Source organism: Numida meleagris, chromosome Z, assembly GCF_002078875.1.
Source record: "Numida meleagris isolate 19003 breed g44 Domestic line chromosome Z, NumMel1.0, whole genome shotgun sequence".
NCBI classification, from domain to species: Eukaryota; Metazoa; Chordata; class Aves; order Galliformes; family Numididae; genus Numida; species Numida meleagris.
The window spans coordinates 32794367-32807556 of record NC_034438.1 but is presented as its reverse complement, the minus strand read 5'-3'; the positions used below and the strand labels follow the sequence as shown (position 1 = coordinate 32807556).

The 13190-nt window shown below is 38.2% G+C and overlaps 1 protein-coding gene across 4 annotated transcripts in view; it reads left to right on the top strand.

Moving 5' to 3' along the window:
- The window catches only part of BNC2 (basonuclin 2), a 358913-nt gene that overhangs the window by 313702 nt on the left and 32021 nt on the right, over positions 1–13190 (top strand). Inside the window, exon 6 of one of the 4 annotated variants that reach the window (XM_021380522.1) lies at positions 13015–13045. The exons of 2 other annotated variants lie outside the window; for them this stretch is intronic. In XM_021380522.1, the coding sequence (XP_021236197.1) occupies positions 13015–13033 (19 nt within the window). In that variant the 3' untranslated portion in view covers positions 13034–13045. Of the gene's footprint in view, positions 1–6583; positions 6628–13014; positions 13046–13190 lie in introns of those variants that run through there. One more of the 4 variants, XM_021380523.1, reaches the window with a different exon arrangement.

Sequence of the window (13190 nt, the reverse complement as noted above, 5' to 3'; positions counted from 1 at the left end):
CTTGTGGCAAGAATAGCTGCACATGCACTGCCCTTTGGAATTACAGCTTCAGAGGAAGGAGAGAAGCAGTACGCAGACAGGTAACTGCGCTGCTGAGCCATGGCAGAGAAAGGGATAGGAACTGTCAGAATAGAAAAGCAGAGGCACCTGGGGATGAAACCTTGTGAAACTGCTCAGCTGGGAGAAATGCAAAACAGGTAATCTTTGTACACAGTTTCTGCTTCTGGTATTACTCAGTAAGGACATTGTAAGAGGTGCTCTCTTAGAGTGGCGAACAAAAGGCAGGTTGTGTGTTCAAGGAGCCTGGGAGTGAAAGGAGCTGGTAAATCATGTCAGGGAACAGTTTGCTTCTGCAAGGGCCAGCTCTTCATGCTGACCTATGCTCAAGATGGAAAGAACCGAAAGCAGGAGAACATGGCAATGGAAAAGTGCTGTTGCTTCTCCAAGGCATATCATTTGGAGAGGCTCAGCAGCGCAGGAACTGCTGGCAAAGCAGGGAGAGAGAAGCCAGCAGACATTAATGCCTATAAGAAATCTGTTAGGGTGGAAGGGCTGTTGAATTGAAAATGTCTGTCAGAGGAATAATTCTGAATCCTAGAATGTTTAAGGTTTAGTTAGTTGTAGAATAGATTTACAGCAGTGCTTGATGAGACATATCTGGTTCTGGAATGCATTCCCTAGAACAGACAAAGCATACTGTCTCTTCTCAGGTATCATCACGGTTACATTGTCGCTTCCTTCTGCGGAATGTTGATAATCAAGGTGACACCTCAACATCTGAAAGGATTGGAAAGAGAATCTGTAGGGGCAGTGGGCATAGAAATTTGAAAACATGAGGCTTCATACTTGTCTGAGTTAGAGGAAAAGGTGTCCATGGCCCTGAAAGACAACCATCATATATACATTCATCATGCACTCATTTGTGCTTGTTTATCAGACAAGTCGAACAAGAGAAACTGTCACTTGAAGAGGCAAATCTTACATCTGATTTTATCATCTAAGCAAAGATTACTTCTGGATGAGGCCATTTTTTTCTTCACTTAATGGTGACGATGTTCCCACCCCTACATTTGGGCCATTTTATTGATTAGAATGTGAACTTTGTGACTATGCTGGATCATATCTGAATTTAAACTTAAGTTTAGCTGAAAATTGAAAATTTATGAAGTTCTAGAAATGACCTTGAAAAAAATAACCTAGAGGGGAATAAATTACAACTAATAGATGACTCATGACAGCCGCAACAGTTTTGAAGGACAGTATGTCAGTCCTGCCTGTATATCTAGACAAAAGTAGACACTGTCCACAGTTGCACTCAGCCCCAAAAATGTACTTGCTCTTAGGGTTTGTGAGGTCAGTGGGTAGTTTTTAAAGCAGCATTATATAATGGACGATCAATATAGTGAAACAAAGCTCATTTGCTTTCCTATCCCATTGGTTTTTGGCAAGTTAAGGTAGGTCATGGCCCAGATAGATTGGCTGAGAATTACAGGCAAGGACTGCCACCTTTATGTGCATGACCTGTCTGTCCTGTGCCGCTCTTCAGGAGCAATACATGGTGTGCAGTGTCAGTAGTATTGTGCCGTGGGTACTGGAGGATCTGTTCCCTCGTGTGCCACAGGGACACATGAGAGGTTCCCAGTGGCACTGGAGATGCCTTGGACAGCCTCCTGGGTCCTAAGGTAACACACAGGAATATCTTGGGTGTGATACCACTTACAGCTTCTCACAAGCTGATCGTACTAATGGTGAATACTGGAGACTTCCTGACAGAACTTTTGAGCCCACCACTTCTAACAAAAATCTAAGGCTTTTAGTAGTACCTCCTATTTCCCAGCAACATCTTTTAAATTAGCACTTTGCTTTGTGCGAAGGAAGTTTTTCTTTCTTTTTTTTTTCTAATTAAGAGCTTATTTCACATTTAAGCTTGCCCTAAAAAGCATTACTGAGAAAGATCTGTCTAAGAAGTAATTTAACATTTTTTGCCATAAGGCACCTGCAAGCTTCATTTAAATGGACTTAGAAGAGAAATGAAAGAGTTTTAGATTTGCCAAAATGTACACTGTTGCAAAAAAATAAGGGGTTGAAGGACTTTGTTGGCCTTGTGTATAAATGTGAAATGGTTGGTTTTACGTGGCGGAAGTAGACGGAGAGAAAGAAAAGATGGGGTCGTTCTAAGGAGACGTCTTTTACTTTTTACTGTAACTTCACTTTTATACTTTTTGTTTGTTTGTTTGTTTGGAAGAGAAAGGAAAAAAAAAACCCTAAATTGTATTACATGCCAAGCTATGAGTCTGAAACGTGAGTAGTAAGTTATATTGTTTTTTTCCAATTTTACTGATCCTCACTCTAGTGCTTTACAAACTTTATTGCTTATTTTATTAACTAGGGAAAAATGTTGCCCATTTCCAGTTCAATACATTTTTTTCCTTTCTATTCCTCTTTTCTCTCTCTTTCTCTCTTTCTCCCCTCCCTCTTTCTTTGTTATGCCAAAATAAAAAAGCAATTACTCTTCAGCCACTTACAACTGAAAATACAAATGGGAGATAGTTAATTTTGCTGCTCATAAATCTTACATTCTGCTTTTGCATTTACAGCAAAAAATGTGGAAATAAATGTAGTGCAAACACATATGTATGTGTGTGTGTGTCTGTGTGTACTGAGACACCTAAATATTGCTATGTTGGTAGATAAAGATCTAAAAATACAACAGATTGAAAGAGAACTTAAGATTCCCACTCAGAAAAGGTAAATGAGCCCTTGTTCCAAGAAGGAGATGCATGCAGATGATATATTATGCAAGATGCAGAATTGAGATTTGATGAGGAATGGAGGCAGGTCCTGGCAGGAAGGATAACAGATCCTGCCTTGGAAGTCTCTCAGGTCTGATAGCCAAATAGGGGAGCAGCACTAATTCTGCAGCCTTTTTAGTCTGTTCTGTCACAGAAGGGGCACTGCTGGGTCAGTCAGCTCACTAGTAATTGTGTTTTACAGACTTCTAAAGCAATTGGCTCAGTCAGTCCCAATTCAATAAAAGTAGAGAGCGAGAGTGAGAGCACTTTTGTTCTATTTTTTACTTGAAATTATTTCATTCAGCAGTCTGTCTTTTTTATTACCAGGATTTGACATTAGCACTCCAAGCTATATTAGCATCCATTTCAGCAGTTCAGTAATGGTATTAAAAAAACACTTAACTTCAACGGTGAATGGTCGTATGACAGTACCATAAAAATCCACATTAAAAAAAAACTTATGTATTTGTCCCTGCAAATTATTTTTCACTTGTTTAACCACTTCAAAACTATACTCTCTTGACTGGCATTTGAAAGAGCTCTAACAGCAGGGAAAGCTTGTAAAGGAGTTGAGAAGCAACTGCAGCAACAATGGCATAAAGGGAGAAATGAAGACATTTGCAGAAGGAAGAAGTAATAGGAACATACGAGCAGACATATATGCACAAGACAGACCTCTTATTTTCGGTGGGTTCCTGTCATTCATCAACTGAAGTAAGATTTTAAGCTCAAATCACCAAGGTAAAATCTTTGGCATCTTCCACATTTCTGGGATTTAATTTTGAACCCAACACTCTCCAGGCTTGGGATGGCAGCCTAACTACCTTGGCACTGTAGCACACTCGTAAATGACTGCATTAGGTTCTAAATTTTGATTAAACATTCTGTAATTAATCAATGGTAGACATGAAGCAGTTGGCAAGGTCCAGAGCTGCAAAATGTTTAAGACATAAAACATTACAAAGTAATTAGAATGTGCTCCTTCAAGAGAAGGATTGCCTTCAATAAAGAGGTAAATGATAGCATCATGTTTATTGTGGACGTAGGCAGCCAGTGCAATATGATAAACTGCAGGAGATACACATATCAGTAATCATCCACATTATTAGTGTCATTAATCATAATTCTAAAAATATGACAGCAGCAGCCAACTTTTTGACCAATTTTGCCTCTGCCTGTTGGCCATTATAACTTCACTAATAGACTGCAGAGCTCCTGTGCGTGGCAGTTTGCATTGAGAATGGAAGGTTAATTATATTTGAGCTGCTGATTCCTTCTCTCCTCGGAAAAGACTGAGCACTTTGACAATCCCAGGAGCTCACTGCTGTTAAACCAGTAAAAGTACTTTATTGAAATTTTCTTTGTTGGTCAGGAATGAGTAGATGTTTCAAATGAGATATAAGCACCAGGCTGGGACGGCCGCTAATGTTTCTTCCAAAATAATCCTTGGACAGCAAGCTGAACTCATACTTCCCTTAGATATCTTTGCACAGTCTCCTGTGGATGGGTAAAAAGTTAAGAATTTAATAACTGCTGGCAACAGTATGTATGGAAGAATCTCAGAGCATTGAAATTATTCAGGAATTGGGGTGTCAGTGAAGGGAGATTGTAGGATAATCAGCTATTAGTTGACCTGAAAGGAATACTTATTTAGTAATGTAAAATTACAAATAGAGGAACCCTGTTGAAGTGCCACGTCATATTTGGTTTTATAGTTCCTCTGGTATTGTATAAATAAAACCAGCATTTTTAGACAAAGAAAGCAGTGGGAGTGAGCGTTGCCCTTTCATTGCAACTGAAAGAGATTGTTTATGTATTGGAACCCAAAATCAGGTGAAACTATCTTGCATCTGAGTGTTTATTATGAATTTGAACTTATAATACAATTACTAAAGAGTTTATGAACTTTCTAAGCAAACCGTGAAGTAATATGCTATTGTGCATCAGTATCTTGGAGAGAATAGTTGGTTTCTGAGCAGAGCTGGAGTAAGCTAACTGTACTGACTGAGTTTTATCTTGAGATATTTGCATTTCCCAAAACTTGAAACAGTAAAATTCATAAGTGGGATGCTGAACTGAAGGAACTCTTCACATAAAATCATGCAAAATAATCACATTTTGCATGTCACTTGTAAATAAAATGAAAGCCTAAAACTTCTGATTATAAAACTTAGTCATTTAGTATTTATATGATTTAAGTTTTAAAATAAATGTTAATTCTTAACTGTATGTTTCCTCAGTACTTCTTAAAAGGAAATGCACTCTGTGTTAGAGACAGCAAATATTCAGTACACAGGAGATGAGCATCTAAAACATGACTGCTGTGCAGAACCTTTTATCAGTTCTATGCCTAGGGATAAACTCCGCCTTAGAGCATATGTAGATTGTAGAAACAGCTTATGTCAGTTGGACTGATTGTTAGAGTTGCTGAGTTATAATAATTTCCATGGAAAGACCATGCGCCATGTATGATGACCTTCTTGTGCATGTAACATTGCTACATTTTGTTAGTTCACTTAGGAAATATTCCATTAGGTACACATTTTTATTCCAAACTTTCTCAGCCAGTCTGGATATTAGACAAGAGTGCTAGCTGTTTTGTAATGAGTCTGTTTGGCTTCCAGGAAGCTAGTAAATTTTGAGGTCAAAGTGTTGCAACACAATTTTGATTGTTTCTGAGTAACTTTGGCAAGTGAGCCCGTGGCCGTGCTTTTTCTTTGTAATATCTTTTGATCTTTAATGGACAACAATAGCAATATGTTAAGAGCGTGACATGACTTGGATGCTTCTGAGCACACACAGCTGTTGTGAAAGTGTAATTCTGTTCACACCGTAAGGACCATCTCACTAAACACCCCAACAGGTATGTACTGAATTATTGAGACTTTCAAGATTCCTGAACCTGTCAGATTTTACATTAAAAATTATAAGGTAGCAAACACTTCCATCAGCTATCAGTTCTACATTTAACCTGACTGTCTGCTCACAAAGTCGGTTATCGTACCTCCTGAAATGCCATCTCAACGTTAACATTTTTTATGCATTCCAAGGCGATGACAAATTGTTTTCTGACTCTAACTCTTGATTAAGTATGCAAAAGGCATGTTTGCCACTGCCAACAAACCAATAATTCTCACTAACATCTTCAGAGTTACAACATTTATAAAGTTGCAAAGTGGAGTAAACAAACCATCTGTTTGGCTTTACCATATATGTCATGCTCTCTTATTAGCATATTAAGATTCATTTAGTAAACAAATTTGGTGATTTCGTTCATGTCAAAGTTAGAGGGAGCTTGAAGATGATTAACATTCCTGGGACAGGCACATTAATACATTGCTTCCTCTGCAAAGTTAAATGGCTTCTCAGGAGAATCACCCCTTGTTGACAAGATGAGACTGTCAATTTTGTTTGCCTGCCACATTAGGGGCCGTAAGGGGATGGGAAGCTCTGAGAAGGAGAAGCAGTGTAGGCAGCATAATTCACTGCGAATTGAAAAAAGAAGTCTAATTCTGATAAATGGTCGACCCCAATACATCCTACCTGTTATTACAACAGACGTGCCGTATCTGTGCAGTAAATTAGTTAAACCCCTAAAGAGTTTGATGGGAGCTTATCTTCAAGTGAATAATTTGAGTGTAGAGGGAGCTGTCTTCGTGACCAGTGTGAGTGATTTGTTTCATATTGAAAGGGATTGAAATGACTGGGCTCCACATCTTTAATTTGCAAGAACTTGCTTGTCCTTTATTTCCTGCATTTAATAAGCACTTTTTTTTTACTTTTTTTAATAGGTGCTGAACTGTATTTTACCTTTTGGATTTTCTTCCTATGAAAGGTTAATATTTTTCAGATTTTATGCAATTTAACGCCTCAATAACTGATGTTTATTACCCAAATGCTAATGTAAGAATGCCAGTTTCATCAGGCAGCATAGCATTTTATCTTCACTCATTGTTCTAAAGTGTAGCCCCTATCTCTACTTTTCCTCTTACTCTTAGATGTAAATTAAGCTTGATCAGGTACACAGAAGTGCTAGTGCACAGGCGAAAATCTTGACTTTGTTCAGATAAAGGTGAATTTCATAATTTAGGCCAGATCAGGACCTCATCCCTTTATTATCTTTGCTTAGATTTACGGATTTGTTTTTTTTTTTTTTTATTAAAACAAACCAACAACAAGAAGAATCAAACAGACTGTCTCAAAGACTACTGAGAGAGTCGAAAAATTAAAATAGTAACTGAGGAAATAATTTTTTATTAGTTTCCATTAGTAATTAAATTACAGGAACTGTCTCATTGTTGCTTTTCTTAAGTAAATGAGGGAAATGATTGCTGTTGCATTCTTGAAGAAATACCAGAATTAAGGCAATATCTTTCCTCATAAATATGTACACTGTTATATTTAGCTAGAGCCTTCCTTTCTTTGATTTTAGCTGCATGAAACTCAGCACTCAGTCTGCAGAGATTATGAGATAGCATAAAATTCTGCATGTACTTTTTATTATGTTCACATATTTTGAGCCTTTTTGTGAGTTCCAGACTTAGATAAGCAGGAAAGGAACATAAAATTGAGGTAAGACCACAACACTTCGATATGCAAGAAAATAAATCATGTTAAATTTAAAATAAAAAAATCACACATCTTAATTGAGGGCCTTTAAGGTGAAGAGAAACAAAGAGAATTTTGGCTTACATTTAATTGTAGGTAAAAGTACAGGCTGAATAGTGAGAAAAATAGTGAGAAAAATTCCATGGAGATAAACTCAGGTGTGGAAAACATCTCATAGGACAAATTAAAGAAAGTTATGTTGTTTATGTGGAGGTCTCTTTGAAGGTAATGCCTCCTATTTATTTCCATGGAAAATATAATAGATACGAAGAGCCCAATAACACTCATTGTTTGTGCAAATTCTCGGCTGCAAAACACTGTTTTTCAACAGAGTCACCACCATTAGCTATGCATTTTCACCAACAATGAACAAGAGCCTGCATTCCACCATCGTAAAAATCTGCATGGCCATCTAGAATGTGACTTGTCTTTCACAGCACTGTCACCACTGCTGAAGTGCACCACCTACCACCTCACTGAGCTTGCATCCACTGTTTGGTCTCCATAAATGTTCAGCAAGCCTCCATGAATGTCAGTGGGAGCCATTGTTTCTGCATGGAGGAACTCAGTTCCACACCTTTGCTTCAGACACACTTCCATGTCAGACATCGTTCTGTCAGACTGCTTCTCTGCTGACATCAGTCACATGGTAGCAAAATGGAATGGAATGCTGATGGGAAGGTTCAACCTCTACAGCCATACCACCAACATCCGCCTCTGATGTTGTGAGCCAAGATAATAAAACAGGAGGCATTACTTTTGGAGCATTCCTTGTATTTCAAGCTGGTCTGACAGCACATTGTTTTATTTACAGCAGGAGTATAGCTTGCATGGGACTTGTACAATCTGAGCCATTACCTCCATATCCATCTTTAATAAGAGGCTTGGCAATCTCCACGTAAACCGTTGGACAAATGTATCCTGGCATTTGATTTTGTAGTAGAATTTTAAAACTGCTAATAATTGTGTTATTTCAGGTTTAATAAACAAATATTCTGTCTTCTTGAAGAAAAAATGCCAGTTATTACCTGGAAAAAAATAGAGATGTTTAATGCTTAATTTTTAATACATTGCATTCTGAAATATCAATTTATTATATTACCTAATGCTAGATTCACTTAAATTAAAAGTTGCCCAGAGACTGTAAAGTAAAAATGCCCGAAGACTGATGGTTCCCTCACTCTAAACACCTGTCTGTGATTTCTCTGAGTTCTTAGAATGATAGAGCTGGATGATGGTGGCAAAGCATTTATGCCAGAAAACATGTTTTCAGAACATCTGAAGCATAAGAGGTTGGGATAATTGTTCTATTTGAAAACATAGGAGGAAAGAATTTAGGGGATATAACTGGCAATGCTGGAATTACCCATTTCAGATTTTTGGTGAACGCTGCAAGGGGTTTTGATATTAGAGTGATATTTTCATGAAGGAACTTTGTCGCTTGCAGTTAGCCAAAAGCAAGGGGCCAATAGCTATGACATTGAACTGAGACATCGGCTGGCTTTGTCTTTCTGTCTTGACTGCATTTGGAATAGGTAAATGAGTTTCTCTAGTTCCTCAGTAACTTCTGCTGAATCCCTCTATTTTTCTCTCACTCACTTAAAATTGAAATACAATAATATATTTCTTATTCTAAAAATTAAGAAAATTACACTCTGTGTTTCATTTTCAAAAACCTGCACTGCCTCAATCTGTGAACAAAATGCTTAAGCCAACTTTTCGTGCAGATCCTTTTGTGTTCTGTATGATACCTGAATTTAAACAAACTGAAAACCCTATATCATCTGAATTCCCCAACTCTGCTGTGCTCATTAGAGTGAGTTTTGTCCTAGTGCTGATAGGACTGCAGCCATGGGTGCATCCAAAGTTGGTCTTGAGTCATGCATAGAATTCATACCACTTTCTATGTCCTCCTCTCTTTGCTTCAAGAAGAGATTAAAGAAAAAAAGAAAAAGATTGACTGCATAAAGATAAACTAAAATAAATCGGGCATTACATTTTTCTTTCCAACAAATGGATAGTAAATTAACAAAATTAGGTTCATTGACAGGTGTAGAAAAGAACTGCTGATGAGAACCCAGTCTGGATTTATGAGCTGTGTAAATGGCATGTAAGTTTAATTGACCATATTTCCTAAGCTTGCAATCTCTTTTCTTCTGTTGAGGCATAGTGCGTCTCTCACAAGAGGAGCTTGCTAGTAGTAGATGGGATGGAACCAACAACAAATTCTAATTATGAAACAATACTTCCATGAATTTTACAAGGGAAGGAGAATACTATCACCAGTGGGATCATGCCCACAGTCAAAGAGCTGCTGTAGTCACTGTAGCACTCTGCATTGTGTTGCTGAAAGGACAGTGTTGAACAGGAAAGTGAGATGCTCTTGCGAGTTGGCCACAAACTGAGATTATATGTGAATTGTCATTATCATTATCATCTTTTCAGCAGCACTGATGCATTTTGAGGATCATTGTATTTAGAAAGCTGAATTCCCTCCTGTGAGAACTTTCTACATAGTTTTGCCCAGCATATGTCTAATTCATGAGTAATAACTTGGAAGAAGAATGTTAATTATATGAAAAATAAGGCATTCTGGGCTTTCTAAAATAAACTAGACTTCACTAAAGTTTCCTTGCCACAATAGACTGCATCCCAAAACATCCTGGAAAAACATTCTCTTTGGTGTTAAGGGTGCGTGACATGTAGTACAGAGCTAAACAGATGCTAGGAGAGTCTTTGGCACATGTATTACTTCCAATTGTCAGAACTAACCCTCTTCACTATCTCTTCTTGCCTAGGACAGGGTAGATCTGCTAACTGGAGCTGAGTGAGATCTTCATTTAGTTAAACTCTGTTGTCCTCATATATCTGTCTTGATGAGTGCATTAACCAGTTGTCATGCAACGTTTCCATTGCTGGAATCAAATCTCTTAATTTATTAGGTGGTGCACAAGTAAGAAGTCTGAGAAGTCCAGAGTCATTCAGAGGATTCTTTTGTGTTTTTGTTTTTTTATGTTTTTTTTATACATATGTATACTTCTGCCACTCATGTAGGTACCTGAAGCATTTTTCCTTGCGACAATAGTATAAAGGACACCAGAGACATCTGTAGATTGGCTAGCTCAGGGATCAGGAATAATGGAGCCATGAAAAGCTGGAGCATGCTCTTTCTTGCTTTGTGATTTTCAGACCTGTTCGATGGCAGTGATCATGCACTGGAATAAATCACTGTGCCTCACCTTACTCAGTGAACACTGTTTACATGGTCTCAGAAGAGGGAAGAGCAGCGAGTGGCATTGTAGATCATGTCTGGGAACAGAATAGCTGAAGAAAGAAAGTGCACGTGCTGTGGGGAGGAGCAGAGGAGCGGGTGACAAGGCTAGCATTGGCTGAGGAGGGCTTGCTAATACTTGCATATGATTAAGCAGAAGAAAAAGATTTGCAAAGAATTTGAATGAAATACATCAGTTTGGAATGGAGAAGGGGACCTGGAAGCAATTTAAGGTGGCTGAGTTGTGTTTTCCAAGAAAAAAAAAAAAAAGCAAGGAAGATCAGCATTGGAAGAGGGGAGCAAAGAAATAGTTACGGTTAGCACGATGAAACAATGTATGGGCTTGGCCAGTATTTTTAATACTACTCTTCTTCTTGTACCACTCTGATTGCTGTGTGCATCAACTTGGTCTGAATACAGTATCTGCCACATATTCTTCTGCCTTTCCATTTGGATAATATTCTTCACGGCTTCATTGCAAATCATGGTTCATTTCTACCTGTGAACTCAATCCTACTCTAGTTGGCAATTGCCAGTGCTTGCCTGTTTGCCTTTTTCCAAAACAGCTCCCTTTATGAATTTCCCAGTCAGTGCTCTTTCATAGCAGCACTTACGCACATGGACATACTTCTGCATAGGAGTCCCCTGTTGTCTTTTCCCAAAGAAACCCCAGGAATGCTGCAGCCAATGAAAAAAACATTCCTTATGCAGGGCACTTTTCAAGCAGCACCTTGAATGGGGTACTCAGTCTGTGCCACATTTAGTTGTGCCACAGACAGGAAGGGATGAAAGGTCAGACTCTGTGCACTCTAGACTTGCGTGTCTATGAAAATGTACTTTTCAGTCCCTCTTATCCCAGTGGTCATTCAGCTACTGGAACTCTGTATGGATAGTACCATTAGCTTGTAGTGTTGTTAATTCTTGCAAAGTTTTAGCCTCTGTGACTTTGGCTTTATCCTAAGATTTCAAATCCCCAGTGTCCAAATATATGAACTTTTTATTACAATACTATCCTCTCATACCTAACAGAATTTTTTTTACATATGATATTTAGGGAGAGTGTTAAACACAAGTGAAATAGATTAAGAAATGAATGTAGAAGAATCAATTCTTTTGAACTGTGGTTGCATAATGGAAATCGACTGCTATGAATGAACCTATGTTCAGAAGTTATGAACAGCAGAGCTAATGCACTGCCATGAGTTCATCTTTATTATTGCATTATACCTGAATCAATTGATAAAGTAGTTTTTTTTTTAAGACTAGGAATGGCACTTAATTGAATAAAAGTCAATGTAATTATATTAGAAGAATCCAACAGTACTGCTGACAGCGGAAAAGGGACACTACTGAGCAGAGTGCCAGAACTTGTCCACACATTTCTGCACATCGTTTGCCTGACAGATATTATGGGCTGGTACATACTTTAATTGGATTACTGATTGCCACTGCTGTAAGTGAGAATTGAATAAGGGAGGCATCTCTCCTTATCAGAGGATCGGCAGGCTTTGCATCCTTACACTGGTCTTTCTCAGAATGGTCTCTGTCCATCTGGGGCTCAGTGGCCCCTCTTCAACATCTCTTCATTCAGTGAGTGCTGAAGTTATTTTCACTGCATGGCTGGCTGTTGTTTTTCTCAGCAGCAAACCATGGAAAAAGTGAGCACAAATGTGTGAGAAACAGTAATAGTTATTCTGACCAGTTACTACACTGCAGAAAATTGAGGTAGCAGGGGAGTGAGGAGGGGAGAGGAGGGGGAGAAATCATAAGAAGTAAACACATGAGCACATTATGAGTAGTTTGCAGTTAGCATTATGATGATAAGCACAAATACGCTTTTATGGTCATGTAATAATACTGGTCAGTGTGGACAGGCCTTAACAGTAAGCATTTCCTGTACAGCACTTAGCAACTTTACTTGGAGCTTTATGCCATCTGACACCAGGAAGGAAAGGGACTGTCAGGACTACTGTTTATCATTCATGTATGTGCACTCTGCATGCCTCTGTTTAGAACTCATTTGTGGATGATGATGGGGATGCTGTGAATATGCTTTGATTAATTTGCTTTATGTTTTTCATATTGTGTGGCTGAGTCAGTATCCATCAAGACGACAGTATAAGTGAGATTATAGCTGACAAAAACAGTTTCACAGTCAAGACTTCTTTAAAGTCTGTATTTTATTGGTTTCAGATATTATTTTCTTTTGCCATTTTTTTAACCAGATATGTCTGGATTGGAATGTGAATTTGTTCTCTCTCTCTCTCTCTCTCTCTCTTTCTTTCTTTCTTTCTTTTTCTCTTTTCTGCTTTCTTCTCTCTCTCTTTTGTGATCTCAATTTAGCAAAAGATTAGAAAGCTGATCTTATCACAAGGTAAGCTCAGCCTTCCTAAGTGCAGTGTGGGAATATGCATAATTACAGTTCTGCGCCTCAAAAAAGCAATGGTGCTATATTTGCTTGTGTGAAAGGAATGTTTCCCATGCAGGAAAAAAAACAAAACAAAACAAAAGAAAACAAC